The following is an 18,530-nucleotide window of genomic DNA, read 5'->3' on the forward strand; positions in this document are numbered from 1 at the left end:
GGAGCAAAATGTTTATTGAAAGGTGAAGCAAAGTTTAACAAGTAAGGTTCTTCTTGAATATGACTGAGGGACAATTTCTCTCACAAAACTCGATCTTGTCACTATGATTTCAGAATTTTAAAAGTAAGATGTAGAGAGAACCACAAGTCCTCAGGTGTCGCCGATAATGAACTGGGAGCTTAAGCCCAGGTGTGCCCACTAATTAGGGCCTGCCCCAGCCAGAAATGGGCGGGGCTGAAGGGCAAGATAAAAGGCATGCTCCCAGAAGCAGAGTCGGTCAGAAGAGAAGAGGACACCTGAGGAGACGGACGGCAAGAGAGCTCCCAAAGAAGAGCTGTGTCCCCGAGAGAGAAGGCTCGCCGCAACAGTAAGACATTAAGGTAGGCATTTAAGATGACAGACCTCAGGTGTTGACACCTAAGATTAAATCCCCACGTTGTCTGATGGGCTTTGTCTACTTAAGGAATTGAGTCCAGAATATAAGCAGATCCAGCCTTCCTGCCTGCCTAACAACCAGTCTTCTACAGCTCTTGGGGAAATCAAGTTCACAAAGTTGTTTTGTACTTCAAGGTCTGGAAGTGGCAAAGCAGTTTTGAAAACTAACAGCAGAAGAGCATAGCACAGCTTACCTCCATTTGACAGTGCATTGCAGATGCCTCCATTCTGACATGGGCTGCTTGAACAACCTTCTGTGGTAGTCAGTAAGCATCCAGGTGTCACATCTACAGATTCTTCTATGTGTGCATAGTTCCGTGGCTTACTGTTTAGGGGCAGCTCTTGTCCATTAAGTACAATAGAATCCATACAGCCTCTGAAACCATTGCTAACTTGAGGACTTCTACCATGTCTTGTGCCTTGTTGCCGAATATGACCACCAAAAAACACGTGATTATCTAGGTTTAGTGTCCTTAGAGTCCCAGGTGCAGTACCAGATGCAGTATGCACCCTATCCAGAACAAGACGTGCATAATTTCCATCCACTTCAAGGGATACAGAATGCCAGTGACCATCATTAATCTGAGTGCTCTGAACAGAGACAATCCCAGGCCCACTGCCACAATCAAATTTATACTGCAGCCTTCCATGGTGAATCTATGGAGGAAAGCCAAATATTCATCAAATGCTTTGCACATTTAAAAAGTACTGATACGTATAAAAGTTCACGTTTGCTGGAAAGACAGAATGATGGTGGTGTTCTTAAAAGCCAGTTTAATACCAATGTATTCCAGTCACAGCAACTGTGATTTACTCTGTATGACTGTTTCCAATTAAAGCATATACCTTGTACACCTTTTCCTCTTGTAAAGAAGTCACAAATTATCATCAAGATATTGTAACATTTGAAGAGCTTTCATGTGGTGTTTTACATGACTTTTTTCAGGAGGAACTTAAGAGTATTTCCAAAAAATCAAGTTTTTAATTAAAATTGGTTGATTCAGGGAATTAGTTTTGTTTTTATTTTTTTTTTAAACCTTATTTTAAAAACATTAAAGAAAAATAATTCCTTTTACACATTAAAAAAAATCCATGAAGGTTTGTTGCCTGGATGTACATAACACACTACTTTGAAGGTAATTCTCAGTTGTAACAGTTCTACAGCAATGACAGAATAATTTGAATTAGAAGGGACCTCTAAAGGTCATCTAGACCAACCCCATGGTATGATTCAATCTTTTAATATGGAATAAAAAATAGTAAGAAAATCATAAAAGGAAGAGACAGGCACTAGGAGATTTTAATATACCTCTAAGATACTGTAGTCTGTTCCTCGAGCATACATAACAACTGCATGAGCAGAGTAAGTTCTCAGTCTCATTGTCAGCTTCATTTCCTCTTTGTTCTCATTTTCCATGAGGCGATACTTCACATAGCTGCTCCCAGTAAACGTCACAGCAGAACCAGCTGATGCTTAGGAATACAGAAAAGTATGAATTGTGTTAACACAGGACTGGAATCAAATTTATATTTGGAAAGTAGTATGGTTTTAGGCAGAGACAATTTCAGAGAGAAGTTAAGCAAAGTTAATTTCTTACCAGGACACTGTCCAACTTTGCTGTCTTGGCAAACACAGGTGTATTTTCCTTCCTTTGGATCTCCTAAACATTCAGTACCTTCAGGGCACAGGCTTTCTTCACACACACTACTCACCAGGGGACATTTCCCTTCTGTAAAACAAAATACATTATTTCTCTTCTGTTGATGGTTATGGTATTTTGTGAACAGAGAAACTTACGTACAGTAGCTAAAAGCAACCCAAATGATATTAGTAACTATCAGAAGTGACTGACACAAACACAGACTAGAAAAACGGTGTAGGTAGTGGCTGGCGTTCATAATTATTTTGATTATTCAACCAATTCAATTGGTAAAATATGGAAAATGGTGTTGTGCCTTAAGTTTTACCACTACTATCACACACCATAAAACCCAACATGTAGACATAAAACACAATAGAATGGGTTGGGAAGAGCAGGAGAAGAGTGTGTCCGTATTTGAGACAGAAGTGGAATGGTCTTCAAGTTCTTACTTAAGATGTGGCAAGTTCACACAGCAATGTTAAGTTGTGATTTTGAAGAGCACTGTTGTTTTCTTCAGAGATAAAGGCAAACAATCTTCTGTTGTATATCTGTATACTTATGTGTACCTTAATGAATACTCATTTCCCAGTTCAACCCTGTAATTCCCAGCCAAGTTTGGAAGCTGTGTGGGCTATTCCACTAAGCAAAACCCAGGAAGTATTCAGGTGCTTTGCAGTAACTTACCTTCCTGCATACAAGATAGAAAATGGCTGGCAAGTTCAGTTAGACAAGATCAGAAACAGGAACTTTTTTCTTAAAATGGAAAATGAAGGTGTAACTACATAAAAAATCCTCTCCCATAAGCTTGTATTATATAAACTCTTAAAATGAGATAATGAGATAAGAAAGAATCACTCCTTGCTCTGAATAAAATCAGCTAAATGCTGCAGTGAAAGTTACAGAATACTCTTAAAAGTCTTGTCCTGCAGCACAACTTTCCCCTGTGGATTATGCTGTTCAACAGTCTTTTCAAGGACAGTGTTTTCCTTACAGCTTTTCTTACCTTTACAAAGACAAACTGCTGTTCTGTGATGACGGGGAGTGACAAAGCTCAATCTGGCTGTGCTGTGGGTTGACATAATGTTCTCATCCACTGTTACTTTTTCTTCACAAAATTTCAAAGGACAATCTAGGCCTGCACAAAGCTTGTGGAAAACATCAATTATCCGGACACCTAAAATCTCTTCAAGGTCAGGCACAGAAGAGTTTATCTTGTGCAGCCAAATTCTCATTGGGTGCTGAGAGCTACCAGACCTTTCAATATTCAGAAGGACATCAAGATTTGAAGGAGGATCAGAGGGCTGCAAACTAACAATCTGGATGTCATTTCTCCTCACGCCCAAAATGTTTCTTAAAGCTCTCTGGAAATTGCGCCAGTAATCACCAATGAATTCTTCAGGGGCCAGGTTTGCAAAGCGTATTGCAATACTGTGATTTAGTAAATCTTGGGTGATTTGTCTGATATGTACAGTAATATCAGCTGCAGTTGTAAATTTTCCATCTGTAACAGAGACATTTAAGAGGTATTGTCCTACATCTAACTTTTTGTGTGCTATTAGTTTGCCACCGGTACTGGAAACGGAGAACAGGGATTCCATTTTGGAGTCCAGACTGTATGTCAAAGTATCATAAACATCTTGATCAGTAGCATGAATCTTTCCAATGACACCACCTGAATATTCTTTCCCAAAGGCTGTGACAAAGATTTCTAGAGGCAAAATTGCTGGAGAATAAATGCTTTCCTCAATAACTCTAAGATCAATGTAAGTCAACGATGACAATGGGGGTTTTCCATTATCTGCCACCTAAAGAAAGATGAGGATAGAGTTAGATTTTTGTTTTATCTCAAATTCTGCTGTAGATTTTTGTACTTTGTGTTCATTTACAAAAAAACAAAAAAAAAACCACAACAGCAACAACAAAAGTTCCTACACGAAAAAGCTTGACAAAAATTTCCTAACACATGTCCTGACATAAAAGTTAACAATGAAAATTTACAAAGCTTATATAAGCAGGCAAACACAAACATATTTTACTTCTTCCAAGATTAAATCAGTATCTGGAAATGCTAGGAACACTTCTAGCAAATACAGAGGAAATGCCCAGTAGCTGACTTCAGACACCAGATGGCGCTTGAAGACTTTTTATTTCAAGCATGGTGACACAAACTTGAAATGACTCATGAGCCAGACATCTACAACATGCCTCAGTTATTAGGAGGTGGTCTTGTAGGCAATCTAAATGCAATATGACAAACTGTACTAGAAAAGGGAAACAACATATGAAGAATGTTGCAATTAATTATGCTATCTTTCATGATTTGTTATTATTGAAAAGAAACCCACCTGTAGAGCTATTTGTTTCAGACAATTAAAGTAATTCTCTTCAACAGAATCAGCCTAATTAAATTTCAGAGCCTTTTTAAACATCATGTTCCCTACCCTCCCATCCTTTCTCACAAAAGCATACACTGTTGTGGTAAAAAAAAAAAAAAAATAGAAAATTGAGAAAAGAGAATTCCCTTGGGTTCATTTTCTTCTTTCTGTTTCTCAGTTCTTGTTTTGGATCTATCTTTTCCCCAGAGCTCTTTCCCTATTACTGGAAGTGAGATTAAAGAAATGGGCAAAGACAACTTGGAGAGATGTGAAGAGACGGATGGGACACAGAGAACTCAGAAGGAAGAAGATACCCTGCATTGTTCAAAAGATTTTAAAATAATTTTACAATGACTACAGGTAGTTGGTACATTTTGAAGATCTATGCAAGAAACTGTTTTTGACTTATTATGTTTGTGTTTGTAGGACTTTGATTTTGTCTTGTATGAAAACAAATTTAAGCAAAAAGTACTCCAGGCAGAAGGTGATCTGTGGATGTGCAGACAATTACAGCATTTTTAAAAGATATTGCATGACGTAGAACTACACATCTTCATCTGTTAACTCCAAAAGACAGGCATAGCTAGAAGCTTGCCCTCTAGTTACCCGAACATAAATAACAAGAGGGAAAGAGAGACCAAGCTAAAGTTGGCAAAGTTTTGTTTTGCCTAGATTTCTGCCTGGAAACAAGACAAGGCAGACAGTTTAGCTACAGAAGAAATGCCCAAGGGAAACAAGAAAGGGCTTGAAACAAACAGGTGAGGGAAATTGTAACAAATGGACAGCAAGTAGGAAAGAAAAGCCTCAGGAGAAATGATTTTCCAATAGTGCAGAAACTTAAAAATCTGCTGTGGTTTTAAACTAAAGACTTCAGTGTGGCACAAAGCCACATAGCTATGACTCATAGCTGAAGATTTCACACACTAATGCTGCGAGACATTTGTTAATGGATAATCTATTTCCTTTGGAGAGAGGGAAAGCAAATGTGAGTGGCATGCACATGTAGGTGGCAGTTGGAAAAAAAATCCTTATTTCTCTTAAAACCGCAAAAGTAAAAAGAAAGGCTCTTTTGAGTAAAATTTTTTTGTGGTAGTGGGTGTGTGGGGTGTGCTTGAGAGGAGTTGTTTGTGGGGAGGATGCTGGGTTTTTTGTTTGGATTTTTTATTTTGTTTTTCAAATGAGGTATGCCTGTAACATAGACAACCTTTGCTCAGCAATCCGTTCAAAAAGCAACTAAGGTGAAAGCTGTCAATACTGAAAAGTATGCCAGTGAAGGTCAGTTAAAAAACAAAAGCAAGTATCAAGACATCATACACAGCCATCAATTTGTGAGCTGCAAGATGAAAGTGCAGAAATTAAAGACAGCGTAAGCTTGAGAAGATTCCTTCCCTACTGCCTCTGAAAAATCTCTCCTAAATGAGCAAGGGACGAATATTTTTCCTCAACAGCCATGTGTATTTTTGTGTCTACCACTGGAACCAAAGTCTTGTGATATGGCAACACTAGTTTTAGTCTTAGATGCCTTCACACTATGTATAGTGACCCTCTATGGAGAATATAACAGCAATTTATATCACTGTATCTATTTTTAAAAAGCTATCATAGTGTACAATGACAAATGGCAATTAAAAGACAGAGACATATTTCCAGAATTTAGGCAGAGAATCTGTGAATCAAATGATTAGACAGGTCCAAAATAGTGAGACTGGGTAGAAGAGCACAGAAAATGTACATTAGTACAGTCTGCTTTATTAATTTAAAAACTCTGAGAAGTCTTTGCTGCAAGTAACTACATTTGTTTTACTACTGGATGCCACTAAAATAGCACTGATTCATTCCCTAGAAAAAAAGGCACTTTTCAAGTGCTGTGCTAAAAAGAAGATAGCTCAAGTACTGACAGATAGTTTACCAGCATCCTACAGGCTAGGAAGTAGCTTGGAAATGGAAAAATTCCATGATTCCAACCAGAGGAGGGTGTTAAGACAGGGCTCTCATTCATCTTTTAAGGAAAGGTAGACAGATTAGGAATGGCCAAAGGTTTAGGTAAATCATGAAATGTGACAATAACAATGTAATAGTTGGCACAGAACAGACACAACTGTCTCTGCTTGCATTCATATGAGCATGTTTTAGAAACAAAATAGAAATTAGGTACCTCTTAGAGAAAATCTAAGTGAAACATGTGGATCTTGTACTACACTGTCTGCACATACAGTGAACACATTACTGTGATTTTTTTCCCTAAACAAAACGGTGAGTTTGGGACACTGGTATAGAACTTGAAAATCTATTCAGTGAAGTGCAACTAAGGGCAGCACCACTGCTGGTCTGGCCTCACACAGCCTAAGGAGGCCAGAGACACCACTTGGGTACCTTGGGGGCTAAGTGTCTCACCATTAATTATTAGCAAATGACTACTGAGAAAAATGGGGTAACAGAGGAATGATGTATGTACCTTCCTGCCCCCTTTTTAATCTCAATTCTTAAGCCCCAAACTAAACTACATTTAAATGGATCCTTTATCTATGCTGGTTTTTACACTACTCGCTCCTGATGACACATTTTAGTGACTCAGACATCATCTGTAGGATTTTTTTTTTCTTTTCCAAAGAAAAGAGAGAGACTTTGTGTAAATATGATATGATTATTATCCCACCATGGGCAGAATTCAGAATACACTGAAGCTGAGTATGATTCTAAAATTCTGCAAACGCACATTTACTTAGAAATGGCAATATTATGCAGGAGAATAATTTGCAGATTGAAAAATCTCATGTAAAAATAAAGGTAAGAATTTTTCTTAAAACATAGATTTGGAAATGGAATTTAAGAACTAAGACCATCTATTCTTAGCTTACTAATTTTGAGCCCCCTGCTCACAGCTGCTTATTTTATAACTGAATTAAAAAGGACTGGACTAGAAAGGACCATTTTTTAAAAAATGGTTTGAAATAATGTAATACGAATTTTTGGACTTTGGGCTTTTTGCACTATAGAAAACACAGGGTCATTTTTCAATTTTACGCAGTATTTTCCACTGCAAGATTCTGAGATCTCCAAGTACTGCAGTGCAAGATTCAATGCTACAACAAAGACCCACTGACCTGGTTTTACAAACTTAAAAATGGTGTTTTCAATTGCAATTGCAAAAAAGAACGCGGCAACTACAGAAAACTATTCCAGTACTGCCAAGATGTGCAACTCTGAGTATCCCTGTTTCCATCACATCAGTGTAGTCAAATTCACAGCTTCAGTGACTGTTCCAGTTCCAGTGACTTCAGTCAAAGTGACAGTGGTGAGAGGAAGTCTGCAGACTGTAGTAGGCTCAAGGGACCTGTCCCCTGCTGGCATTTCCAGCATCCCACATGAAAGGCAAAGGGCTTGTCAAGACCACTCATCCAGTTAACACTGACTTACACTTTACCCTTACTGTGAGTTTATTTAAGCTTACTGTTACACCTGTATAGATTGCCATGTAAACCAACACACTGAAGATGTTTCCACAAGGGACGTGCCTAAATCACTGCTTGGCATGTCAGGATCTTGTGACAGCAACATAACAGGTAGGAAGGAAAACAGTGGTCTGGGTGGGAAAAGTTAACTAAATACTTGGAGTAATAATGCAAGACAGCAAGAGGTTGCATATCCTACCTTAACATGAAGTAAGTAGTGATCTCTCACTTTGCGATTCAGTGCAGCAGTTGTTGTCAGTACTCCCTGCTGGTTAATCTGAAAAGTGTTCTCTTCATTTCCACTCAGGATGGTGAAGAGAAAAGGAGGCCCATTATGAGAAGAATCCTTGTCTGTCACCACTAGCTGTAGCACACTAAATCCAACAGGCTTGTTTTCCTATAAATGCAGAATAAAATTACATTGGTTTTGTTATCAGTAGAAATATATTCATTTCTTTTTCACAACAGAATAAAAATAATATCAAATTACTGTCAAATTTGTTAATCAGTATAAGATAAATCAGAATAACAATATTAAGGAAAAATACTACACTCTGAGAACAATGATGAAAATACTAAAAGGAGAAAGGCAGAACATTTTCAAACTTTGTTTTGCTTTTTATTTAACTTGGTCCTATATTTTTAAAATTAGCTTAGTCTTGAAACTTTAAATTTTGCACTTTGAGTCTGAAATAAGATTATTGTAGATTAATTGCCAAGTCATCAAAGACTTCAAATTTAGCTAAAACATCTGTTAAGAATAATCCAATGTCTTTGCTGGGAGGACTAGAAAAACACACTCCTCCATCTGACCCCTGGTGTCTCAGATTAGTATTCTGACTAAAATTGTGGCTTCTACAGCCATAGTCTGCTTAAAATACAAAAACCAGGTTTTAAAATTTGCATCATAAACCCTCTTCAAGTTTGCATCACATCGATGCTAGAGGTTTCACAGCCAGTTTGCACTCTTTGTTTTATCATGTATTTGATATACACACATCACCCTACCTAACACTAGTAACACCTCTCCCAGAATATTTACTCTACTGTATTGACCAGGTTTTTATTATATTTTTAAATTATATTTAAATGCACAGTTGCAAAAACTCCTAACAAGTATACTCATTGTCCTTGCAAGAGTAAGTCAATTACAGATACTGCAGCTGAAGCTCTTTTTTTCCCCTTCAGCAAAACACATAAGGACCATAGTTTTAAAATACAAATATTTACATATGGACATCTAAAGCGATTTGATTTTCATAATAGCTAAGTCCATTTGTCCAAATATATCCATCTCCAATATATCAGGAAATAAACACCAGCATTCTTAGGCAACTCCTCCAAGCTTTTCTCTGCTATCCTCAACAGGATGATTAATTAACTATAAAAAAAAAGGTCTTGCTTTTTCATTAAGGGAAACCTTACAGACACTGGCTATATAGTCTACAGTTTTAGGTGATGTGTTAATTAACTTCATTTCCAGAAAGATTATAATTGGGGAAAGTAAAATACTGTTGAGACAACACAAACATTCAGATTTGTTACTTTAGAAGCACCAAAGATGCAGGATATCTTGCATGCCTGCTCTGTATATGCTAGGTAGAGATGAATCACTTTGTCTTTTTCAGAAAACTACCTTTATGATTCTATGATTTACACATCATGTACATGGTCTCAAGCAGAGGAGGTACTTTAGGATGGCACAGTGCACCAGATAACATTGGCTTATCCTCACTTATCTTTTGTAAAAGGCCAGGCACCAGCAATAGGAAAAGGACTCATGGGATTGTGATCAGTACAAAAGGTCTTAATGCAATTCCTTTGTTCCCTTCCATTTATCTCTATTTGATTCAGGAAGACAAGGAGTACAGATGCAGCCTTTGCTATCTTTGCTTTACAAGAGAGTTTTCTAAGGCAAGTACCTGCCAGTCACTTGAGAATCTGGACCAGTACTACCAAAGTAAGGCAGAAAATCAGTAAAAGGATTGGAAGGTAGCAATATGAAATACTATTCCTGTTTCAACTGCTTCTGATCCAAAATGAGGCCAGTGGGAATTAAGTCTTGAACTATGTGCCACAGTGCATAATACTAACTTCAGAATAATATGTACCTAAAGTAATCTTCTTTTAAGCAGTAATTCAAAGATTTAAAAAAAAATATTTTTTTTGGTCTTTTAACCTGTCTGATGCTAAAAGTGTTATAAAAATAAATGGAATGCCTAACATATATACATACGAAGTAGCTGAAAAAAACCACACTCAACTTCCAACCTAAGTTTCTAAATGGAGTGCACAACATGAATTCTGTAAGCTTTAACACTTACTCAGGTAAGCAGTCTCACTGACAACCTTAAATAATTTAAAACACAGAAAAAACCCCTGAAGCATTACGTTTATCATATCTTGCAGAAATTTTCAAGTCACAAATTAACACTAATAACATTACTGATTTGACTACTTCATTATCTGTAGTTACCTGGATAATAACACTATAGTTTCCTTTTGAGAATACTGGAGGATTGTCATTTACATCAGAAACATCAATATTAACTGTGGTTGTATTATGTCTCGATGGGTTTCCATTATCTGAAGCTTGAACTGTCAAGGTATATCCTGAAATCTAAAAAATAAAAAACATTCACAAAAGAGCAAAAGAGTTACAAGCTCAGCTTGCTTTTTGAGGATGAAACATTTTTGTGCCTGCCCTCAATAGGCATTGCCTTCATAAACTTAATCCTTTCTTTTCCCACCACTGATGCCCCCCACCCCAAAAAGCATGGACATAAATAGACACTTTCAGGTTGATACAGCTGTATGATTTTGGAACACTTGAAATGGTAATTTACAAATATAATTTAACAAAATAAATGTATTCTTCAATTAAGTATAGCTAAATTAATACCAACTGGCCAAAACCATAAAAAACTTACCTTTTCTCTGTCTAAAAGTTTAGTCACTTTTATTTCACCCCTGGTAGGGTCAATTGTAAAAGGATTTCCCTGATTGCCATCTACAATTGCATAGTGAATGCGGTTGTTTGAAGGTCCATCAGCATCATCTGCCATTACCTAAGGGACAGTACACTCTCATTTAAAACAGGTCAGAATAGACTCTTATCACCTTTCAGATAAATTCACCCTGAAGATGAGCACAGCTGGTTTGATCTAACACATTCTTTGTTCTCAATAGAACTGTCACCCAAACAGAACAAACCAACATTCCTTCATTTATTGAATTTCTTCTGAAGATTAAGTCATGTTCTGAGAAGGAGAACCCAATTACATCACACAACGTCACCTATTTTCCCATGGATTTAAGTCCCTGGCTCTGAAACTTTTTCAAAATATATTTTATATTCACTCAGTGACAAACTTATCTACTAGCACATGTCCATCGTCAAATCAATATTTTTTCCTTCAAGACTAAAAGCATGACTGACATGACAGAGCATTGCAAAGGAAAAACCCAACAATACGTACTGTAATGACCGACTGTTCAAGCACAGCATCTTCACTGATTACTGCAGTGTAAGTGTCTTGGCTGAACACTGGATTGTTGTCATTGATATCTGTTACATTAATATTCACTGTTACCACATCACTTAATGAAGGGGTCCCTCCATCTGTGGCTTCCACTGTCAAGTAGTACTCATGAGAACTTTCATAATCCAAACTCTCAATGATAAAAATGGCTCCTAGGGAAGGAAAAAAACATATAAAAAACCTTAAACTCTAGTATTACTGTAGTATCATCTATTGCAACTTTTGGCTTGGGTCTGACAAATACTCAGCTTCTTCAGGGCTTGATTTGTCATGGTAAAGCTGGAGCTACACAGTGAAATGATCAGGGTTTATGCATAAAAGTAAAAATGTAGCAAGTTTCTGCCATTACCACAAAAGACCCACACTTTACAGCCACCTGGCTCACATTTTTTAATTTAAAAAGTAAAATAGAAATTGTGTTTAGAAAATGTCCTTGATTTTAAATTGAAATTAACCAAAAATTTTAAATTACCTTTGACATTACTTTCTTTGCAACCAGCATTAACGTCAGGCATCAAGTATACAGAGGTAGTAGCAGAACTCTCTGAGCATGAGTTTTGATTGACAGGAATATTCAAGTTCTGTTAAAGTCTGACTTTTTAACCAGATAGTTAAGATAGTGCAGTCTCTATCATACACACTGATATGCTGCTGGAAGAGTGTTTTCCTGGAACCTTTTTCCTCCTTTCAAATATGTGAGTAAGCTAAACAGGCAGAGAAATTCTATACCACAGTACCACTGTGCATACTGGAAAAAGCAGCTGGAAGAATTATAATTTCATTCAGACTGAAATAATTAACTACTATTAACTTCTGGGTAGAAACATTATTTTAGAAACCCAAACTTTATCAGAAATTAATTTTAGGAAAAGAATTATATAAGAAAATAAACTAGAATTGAGTGGTATATTGATTTTTAACAAGGAGTTGTCCTTAGTAGTAAAAAATTCTCCACCAAGCCTACATGCTTCACGAGACTAAATCTGACCAACATGTAAGTCTAAACTCTTCACTGTCATGCTGGATACATGAATAGAATATTTCAACTTTAATGCCATATCAAACTCCTCTAGAATCACTGTCTTTGTGGACCAGTGACAAGTTTTCCCAATTAATTTAATTTCTGATCATTCTTTTACCAAATCTGGCCACTCATGATTACACATCTTTTGTGAAAAAACTATTATGCTTCTATGATTACAGAACCATGTCATTCCACCCACTCTGTCCTCAGGGTAAGGAATATGCCAGCTAGGAAACTCTTGCCAACTAAATGAACCTAGCCCAAGTAACAATAAAAAACAGTGACAAATAAGTACCTAATTCTACATTCTGCTGCATTCCTCTAGTAGGCATTCTGGCAAAATGGGTGAATAGACAGTAGCACTGGCTTTACAGCCAGGATGATGCATGTAGATTATACATAACCTATTTGGTTGAATTTGGTTCTGTAGAACACAGTATGACACTGTGCTTTGTTAGCCTGATGTATACTCACAGTTGTAATCTGTTACCTGTTGTTGAATCGATGCTGAATTTTCCATGTTCATTCCCACTGAGTATTGAGTATGTGATTTCAGCATTGGCTTCAATGTCCCTGCTTGCAGCATAGATCTGGAGAACTTCAGTTCCTACCAAAATGTCCTCTGATACACTTGCACTATACTCCCTATGCTCAAATACAGGTGGATTATCATTTATATCCAAAACAGAAACTACAAGACTACTTGTTGAAGACAGTCTTCTAGGTAAACCTTCATCTGTAGCTTTCACAGTTAGAGTGTACACTGCTTGTAATTCCCGATCCAAAGGCTTCTCCAACTGAACGATTCCAGAGAATTCATCAATAGAGAACTGGCCCTCTGCAGAGTTCACCAGTGAATAATGGATTTTACGGTTTGTCCCTGCATTTTGAAAACAATTGCAGAGTATGAAGCAGCTTTTAAAATGCACCAAGATAGTAACAGATCTGACAGCTATCAAAATAACACATGCATGCTAACTATTATCATTCATGCTAAAGTACATTTCAGCAAGACTTTAAGGCTCTTCTGAAAGGCAGAATGGTTTCCAGAAAGATGTAATCTGATTTTAAAAATTAAGCTAACATGTTATTGCACCAATTTTCTGCCATACAAAAACCACGTAGCTTTGTTCTGCTTCAGTCAGAGTACCAGCTAATAGGAAACGATTAGTAATAAAAATCTAATTATAACTTTAGAACAAGAGCATCTGTGTAGCAGGCTTAAAAATAACACAGGAGGATAGGGAAGAGTAATGTTGCATCAAATAACTGGACTCAATTCCAGTAATCTTATTTAAGAACCATGTCCCACAATTAATAGGAACATAATTTCTGGCAACATTTCTGAATAAAAAACGAACTAACAAACAAACAACAACAACAAAAAAACCCCAACCCAACCCAAACAACCCATCCAACCACACAAAAAAACCAAAACAAAACCAGCAAAAACTGCACAGGTTTTTGGGCCAAGAATTCTGCTCCTACTGACCCTCAAAGACTAGTGAAGTGTGAAGATACATGTCTCTTACCTTAAAATTCAGAACCAAGCTTTACCACAGCACAAAGCAGGTTGCTCATTTCACAGAACTGAGGCAACTATTAATTAATATTATGTGACTAATAAACTAATGATATATGGAAATCACACATCTTAAGAAAGAGCTTATGCTGTTGTACTTCCTACAAAGCATAAGAGAAAATCTAGTGGCATTTTCAGTTCATGTTCACTTAAATACCTGTAACTAAACAGTGAATATAGAGGCAGCAAAAAATCTTAACAGGGTAGCATATATAGAAAGCTACAATTGAACAGGTCTCTTTTTATCATATGATCATCAATAGCTAGCCTGAGAAACATATATTCAAATAATCCATGAATGCACATGAATGCACAGATATGGCTTGGTATTTCTTTTACTTACACCAGGAGCAGAAGGATGAATGTAACCTGTCATAACATTAATAGCTTATCACACTAGAAACATCCTACATTTTATCCCTCTCCCCCCCCTCTTTTAGCAGACATAAAATGGATGTTTTCCAAGCTACTCACACATGGCAGTCAGGTGTTACATGATTTAGTAGACCTAAACATATCTTTGAAGAGTTTAATCCTGAGAAGTATTGAACATCTGTCAGTTCCAGGAGAAGACTTAACACCTCTCAGGGTAAGACTAAACAAACATTACTGCAACTTTGAGACCATGAAAAAAGTATCAGTCAAAGAATGCATACCTGCATCTGCATCTGTTGCCTGCACTCTTGTCAAAAGGGTTTTAGGCTCAGTGTTTTCAAATACTGTAATGGAGTAAGGATCAGCTGTAAACTCAGGGGCATTATCATTCACATCTTCCAGAGTCAAAATAATATTAGCTTGGCAGAATCTTCCTCCTCCATCTGTGGCTTTCACTAGAAGATAATAAACTGCTTGCTGCTCACGGTCAAGGGGCATTAATGTTTTCAGTTCACCTATAAAAAGAGTAACATATGTAAGTCAATGAAAGCTGCAAGACTCAAGTATTTCTAACCCATTTTCCTCTAAAGTATCTATACTAAAAATCTGAACAATGTTCTTTTTGAGGATTAATTTAATCAGTTGCTAAGTCAACTGCTGTACTGCACTAATGAGCTCCACTTTGGGCAAAGCGTGTCAGTGTCCTGCATTTTCAGTTTAAGAATGATAAATACTAAAGTCCTTGGCCTTTTTTTCAAATGCCTTTGAAAGAGAAATTAGCTAATAACTATGTGACTGTGCACAGAGAGAAAAAATGTGTATACATGGACGAATTCATGCAATTCAGTGTAAAGAAGTTTAAAATACTAGAACTCTGGCTCTTAACAACATGCTAAGTGAAATCCACATATGGTTTTGCTGGGCTATTTAATTATGTTCTTCCCACAACTACTGAGCTGACTCTCCTAGCATTCAATGAGTAGATAGAAATATTCACACTATCAACTTGCTTCTACAGACAAGCCTCTAGAAGTCTAACACACTCTTTCCAGCATGACATAAAACAGTATGATAGGCACAATGTATACCAATTGTCTCCTTTTAACCACTACAGAAACATATTTTGAGATACTGTTTATGAGTATTCTAGCATTACCAGTTCTGAATTCATGTAATGACATGGTAGCACAGCACACAGGTGACTCTAAAAGTCAGAAAACCCTATGAAGTAAGATTCTTCTCATTTATTTTGCTACTGAAGCATTCTGATCTCCTTCTCCGTATTTTCACTGTATCTTTGTATTTATCTTATTTAATTTTTCTATATTGGATACTACTGCCTTCCTACTGCTTCTCTGCCTCAGCCTGCACAGCACAGGATTTTGGCATTAGTCTTCACCTATTATAATTTGGAAAACATGAATGCCATGAAAACCAAAGCCAAGCAAGTTAAAAGTTCATCTCATTTATACAATGCTGCCAGGAACAGCATTTTGGTGTTTTCTATGGAAAAGAAAGGAAATTTGTTGCTCAATCTAACCTCATCCCAATTAATATGGCAAACCAAATGATGGCAAAGAGAATGTGAATGAAGACATTTTTAGTTTCTAACTATTACTGCTACTACTGCAATCAATATAAGAAGTACAAAATTTATGCCATACTTTCACTCCAATCACTTCAGCTTGGAAGTTTCTGGCTTACCCTCTTTGTTCTTTAGTTCCTCACATATAACAACACTTGCTTTTCCTCTGACTTTTATTCCACATAATTGTTAGTACTTGTGCAGTAGAAACTCACATTTTAAACAGTTATTTAAAACACTAACTCTTACTGAAAAGCTTAAATTAGTGACACTAATTTAGTAGGTTGATGTAATGATTGGTATTTTGTATAAAGTATTATTACCTGTGTCAGGAGTGAGCCTGAATTTTTCTGCTCCTGTGCCATGCAGTGTGTAAGTAATTTCTGCATTGGAACGAATATCTGCATCCGAAGCAGACACCTGCATTATCAGTTTGCCAGGAAGGGCATCCTCAGGAACAGAATCAGTGTACAAAGCCTGCAAGATTTTAAAGTTACATTGAAAGACTAACCATGTGAAGTCAGAAGAGCTTGGAAAGAGGAGAGAAAAGGAATAACAGATGAGAGAATATCCTGTTTGGATGGTTTGTAACATACAAAGTGAACCAGAAGGTGAGATACCTGACAATAAAAGAATTTATGATTTTCTAATGAATTACCTCACATTTATTAGATTACTCAGAAGGGTGATTAATACTGTAACCATAGGGACTGTTAAGTACCACCGCGTAACTGAGAACTATAAAAACTTGTAACTGATAAATAAACTCATTCCAAAAATAGAAGTTCTAAATTTTTGGTAATTGCATTTTTCCCACCTTTGGTAAATTATCTTTTCTAGGTCTGGTTCAGTCTTGAAGAAATTCATACCTGCCTTTTTTGTAATCGCATAAAATAAAAGCTTTCAGTTTTGGTAAAAACACACAGGATTTAAAGGTACTAAGCACTCTTACAGCTCATCCATATCAGGGATGTGCATTAAATTAGAAGGATTAAGCCTTACAACAAAATAAAATACACAGATGTACCAGTCTGTATATAACTGCAATCATATAGGTGCAAGTAAGCAACACAAACTAACATTGACTAAGAAAAAGACAAATGGTCATTTTACACATGATCCTTCCCATACCAAGGGAAAAAAAAACAAAAAAACCCCAGCTTGCGGGGTCCATCTTTCTATTATTTTTTCCATTCTTTATTTTTCATGTCCATTTTTGCAATGAGGCAGATGGCTTTGTAACAAGAAACATTTCTGGATTACAGATCGTTAATGCTGTTGGATCAAGAACTTTAGGATAATATTCCAGTCTTTTCAACTCTTAACATGGGAAATGCACAAATATATCAACTGAGTGATGGTATGCAACCTTCTTTGAGACTTTCCTACCTCCAGAAAACAAAGCATTTAGAAGATCATGGCTGCAGCTTAAAACAATTCCTTTTGGAAAAGTATGCAGTAACATAGGAGAAATGTACCAGAATTATCCTCATACTCTTCAAATACTCAGTGTTCAAATTACATGACTGAATCTGGACTTTTATTATTTAAGAAATCTGTCCATGTAATTACTTTTCTTTGATAGCATTCTATTTTAATAGTTCAAATTTCTGTTAGTAAAGTAAAAGGAATTCCTGTTCATCTGTTTCCTGAAGTGCAATTTCAGAGGAAGTTTATATTTTATGTATTGAAGCAGCTGAACACTAAAGATACAAGACTGTGCCTACCTTTTCACAGATAGGGCTGTTATCATTAGCATCAAGGACTTTAACCTCCACCACAGCTTTAGTTGCAAAGGTCCCATCAGTAGATGTAATATTTAGAAGGTAATTATCCTTTTCTTCCCTGTCCAGAGGCTTTTTGACATAGACCTTCCACTCATTCTGTATATTTTCAATAGCAAACTGTCCCAAGGGATCACCTCCTGAAATATGAAAAGATACATTTAGTTAAAGATCAGAGATTCACACTATTGCTCTATCAAAATTAAGTTATAGCTTAAGAAAAAAAAACCCAAATGCAAATAAGCAGCCACTCTCTGTGACTTTATAGGGAAACAGCTTAATTTTCCAGCTAGAAATTGTCAGTAGATGCTCATATGACAAGTTTAACTGCAAACAAAAGTCAATAAAAATCAATTAGAAATTAATGTAGCATTATATATAACATCATACCAAGACATACGCTAAATAACAAATGCCAATAAAATATTCCACTGGAAATTAGTCTATTATTTTGTGAAATTTCCTTAATTTGTTTTCTAACTACATCACTAATTTCAGTGTATTTTTAAATAAAATTTGATTTATAAATAAACAACAAATGTAGGAAAGCAAATTAATCCAGGCAAATGTGAAATGGAAAGCAAAAGACCCATTTCCTAAAATTCTTTTTTTCCCTTAAAGTTTTTAATATTCATATTAAGAAATACACGTTATTTCTTTGCAGCTCTAGATATTTATATTATTTTTTAATAACTTGGAAGATTAAGTTATATTTCCCATCGTTCCAGGTCCC

General features: G+C 36.3%; 1 protein-coding gene across 8 annotated transcripts in view; it reads right to left on the reverse strand.

Moving 5' to 3' along the window:
• FAT1 (FAT atypical cadherin 1) overlaps window positions 1-18,530 on the reverse strand; it is a 109,557-nt gene that overhangs the window by 9,178 nt on the left and 81,849 nt on the right. For all 8 annotated transcript variants that reach the window (XM_071743365.1, XM_071743369.1, XM_071743362.1 and 5 more), the window contains 12 exons: window positions 17,741-17,937; window positions 16,337-16,490; window positions 14,710-14,943; window positions 12,962-13,351; window positions 11,385-11,599; window positions 10,836-10,973; window positions 10,382-10,525; window positions 8,105-8,302; window positions 3,082-3,883; window positions 2,034-2,165; window positions 1,745-1,908; window positions 630-1,092 (listed from right to left, as the gene is read on the reverse strand). In XM_071743365.1, the coding sequence (XP_071599466.1) occupies window positions 630-1,092; window positions 1,745-1,908; window positions 2,034-2,165; window positions 3,082-3,883; window positions 8,105-8,302; window positions 10,382-10,525; window positions 10,836-10,973; window positions 11,385-11,599; window positions 12,962-13,351; window positions 14,710-14,943; window positions 16,337-16,490; window positions 17,741-17,937 (3,231 nt within the window). The remainder of the gene's footprint in view (window positions 1-629; window positions 1,093-1,744; window positions 1,909-2,033; window positions 2,166-3,081; window positions 3,884-8,104; window positions 8,303-10,381; window positions 10,526-10,835; window positions 10,974-11,384; window positions 11,600-12,961; window positions 13,352-14,709; window positions 14,944-16,336; window positions 16,491-17,740; window positions 17,938-18,530) is intronic.

This window comes from Heliangelus exortis, chromosome 4 (genome assembly GCF_036169615.1).
Source record: "Heliangelus exortis chromosome 4, bHelExo1.hap1, whole genome shotgun sequence".
In the NCBI taxonomy this organism is placed as follows: Eukaryota; Metazoa; Chordata; class Aves; order Apodiformes; family Trochilidae; genus Heliangelus; species Heliangelus exortis.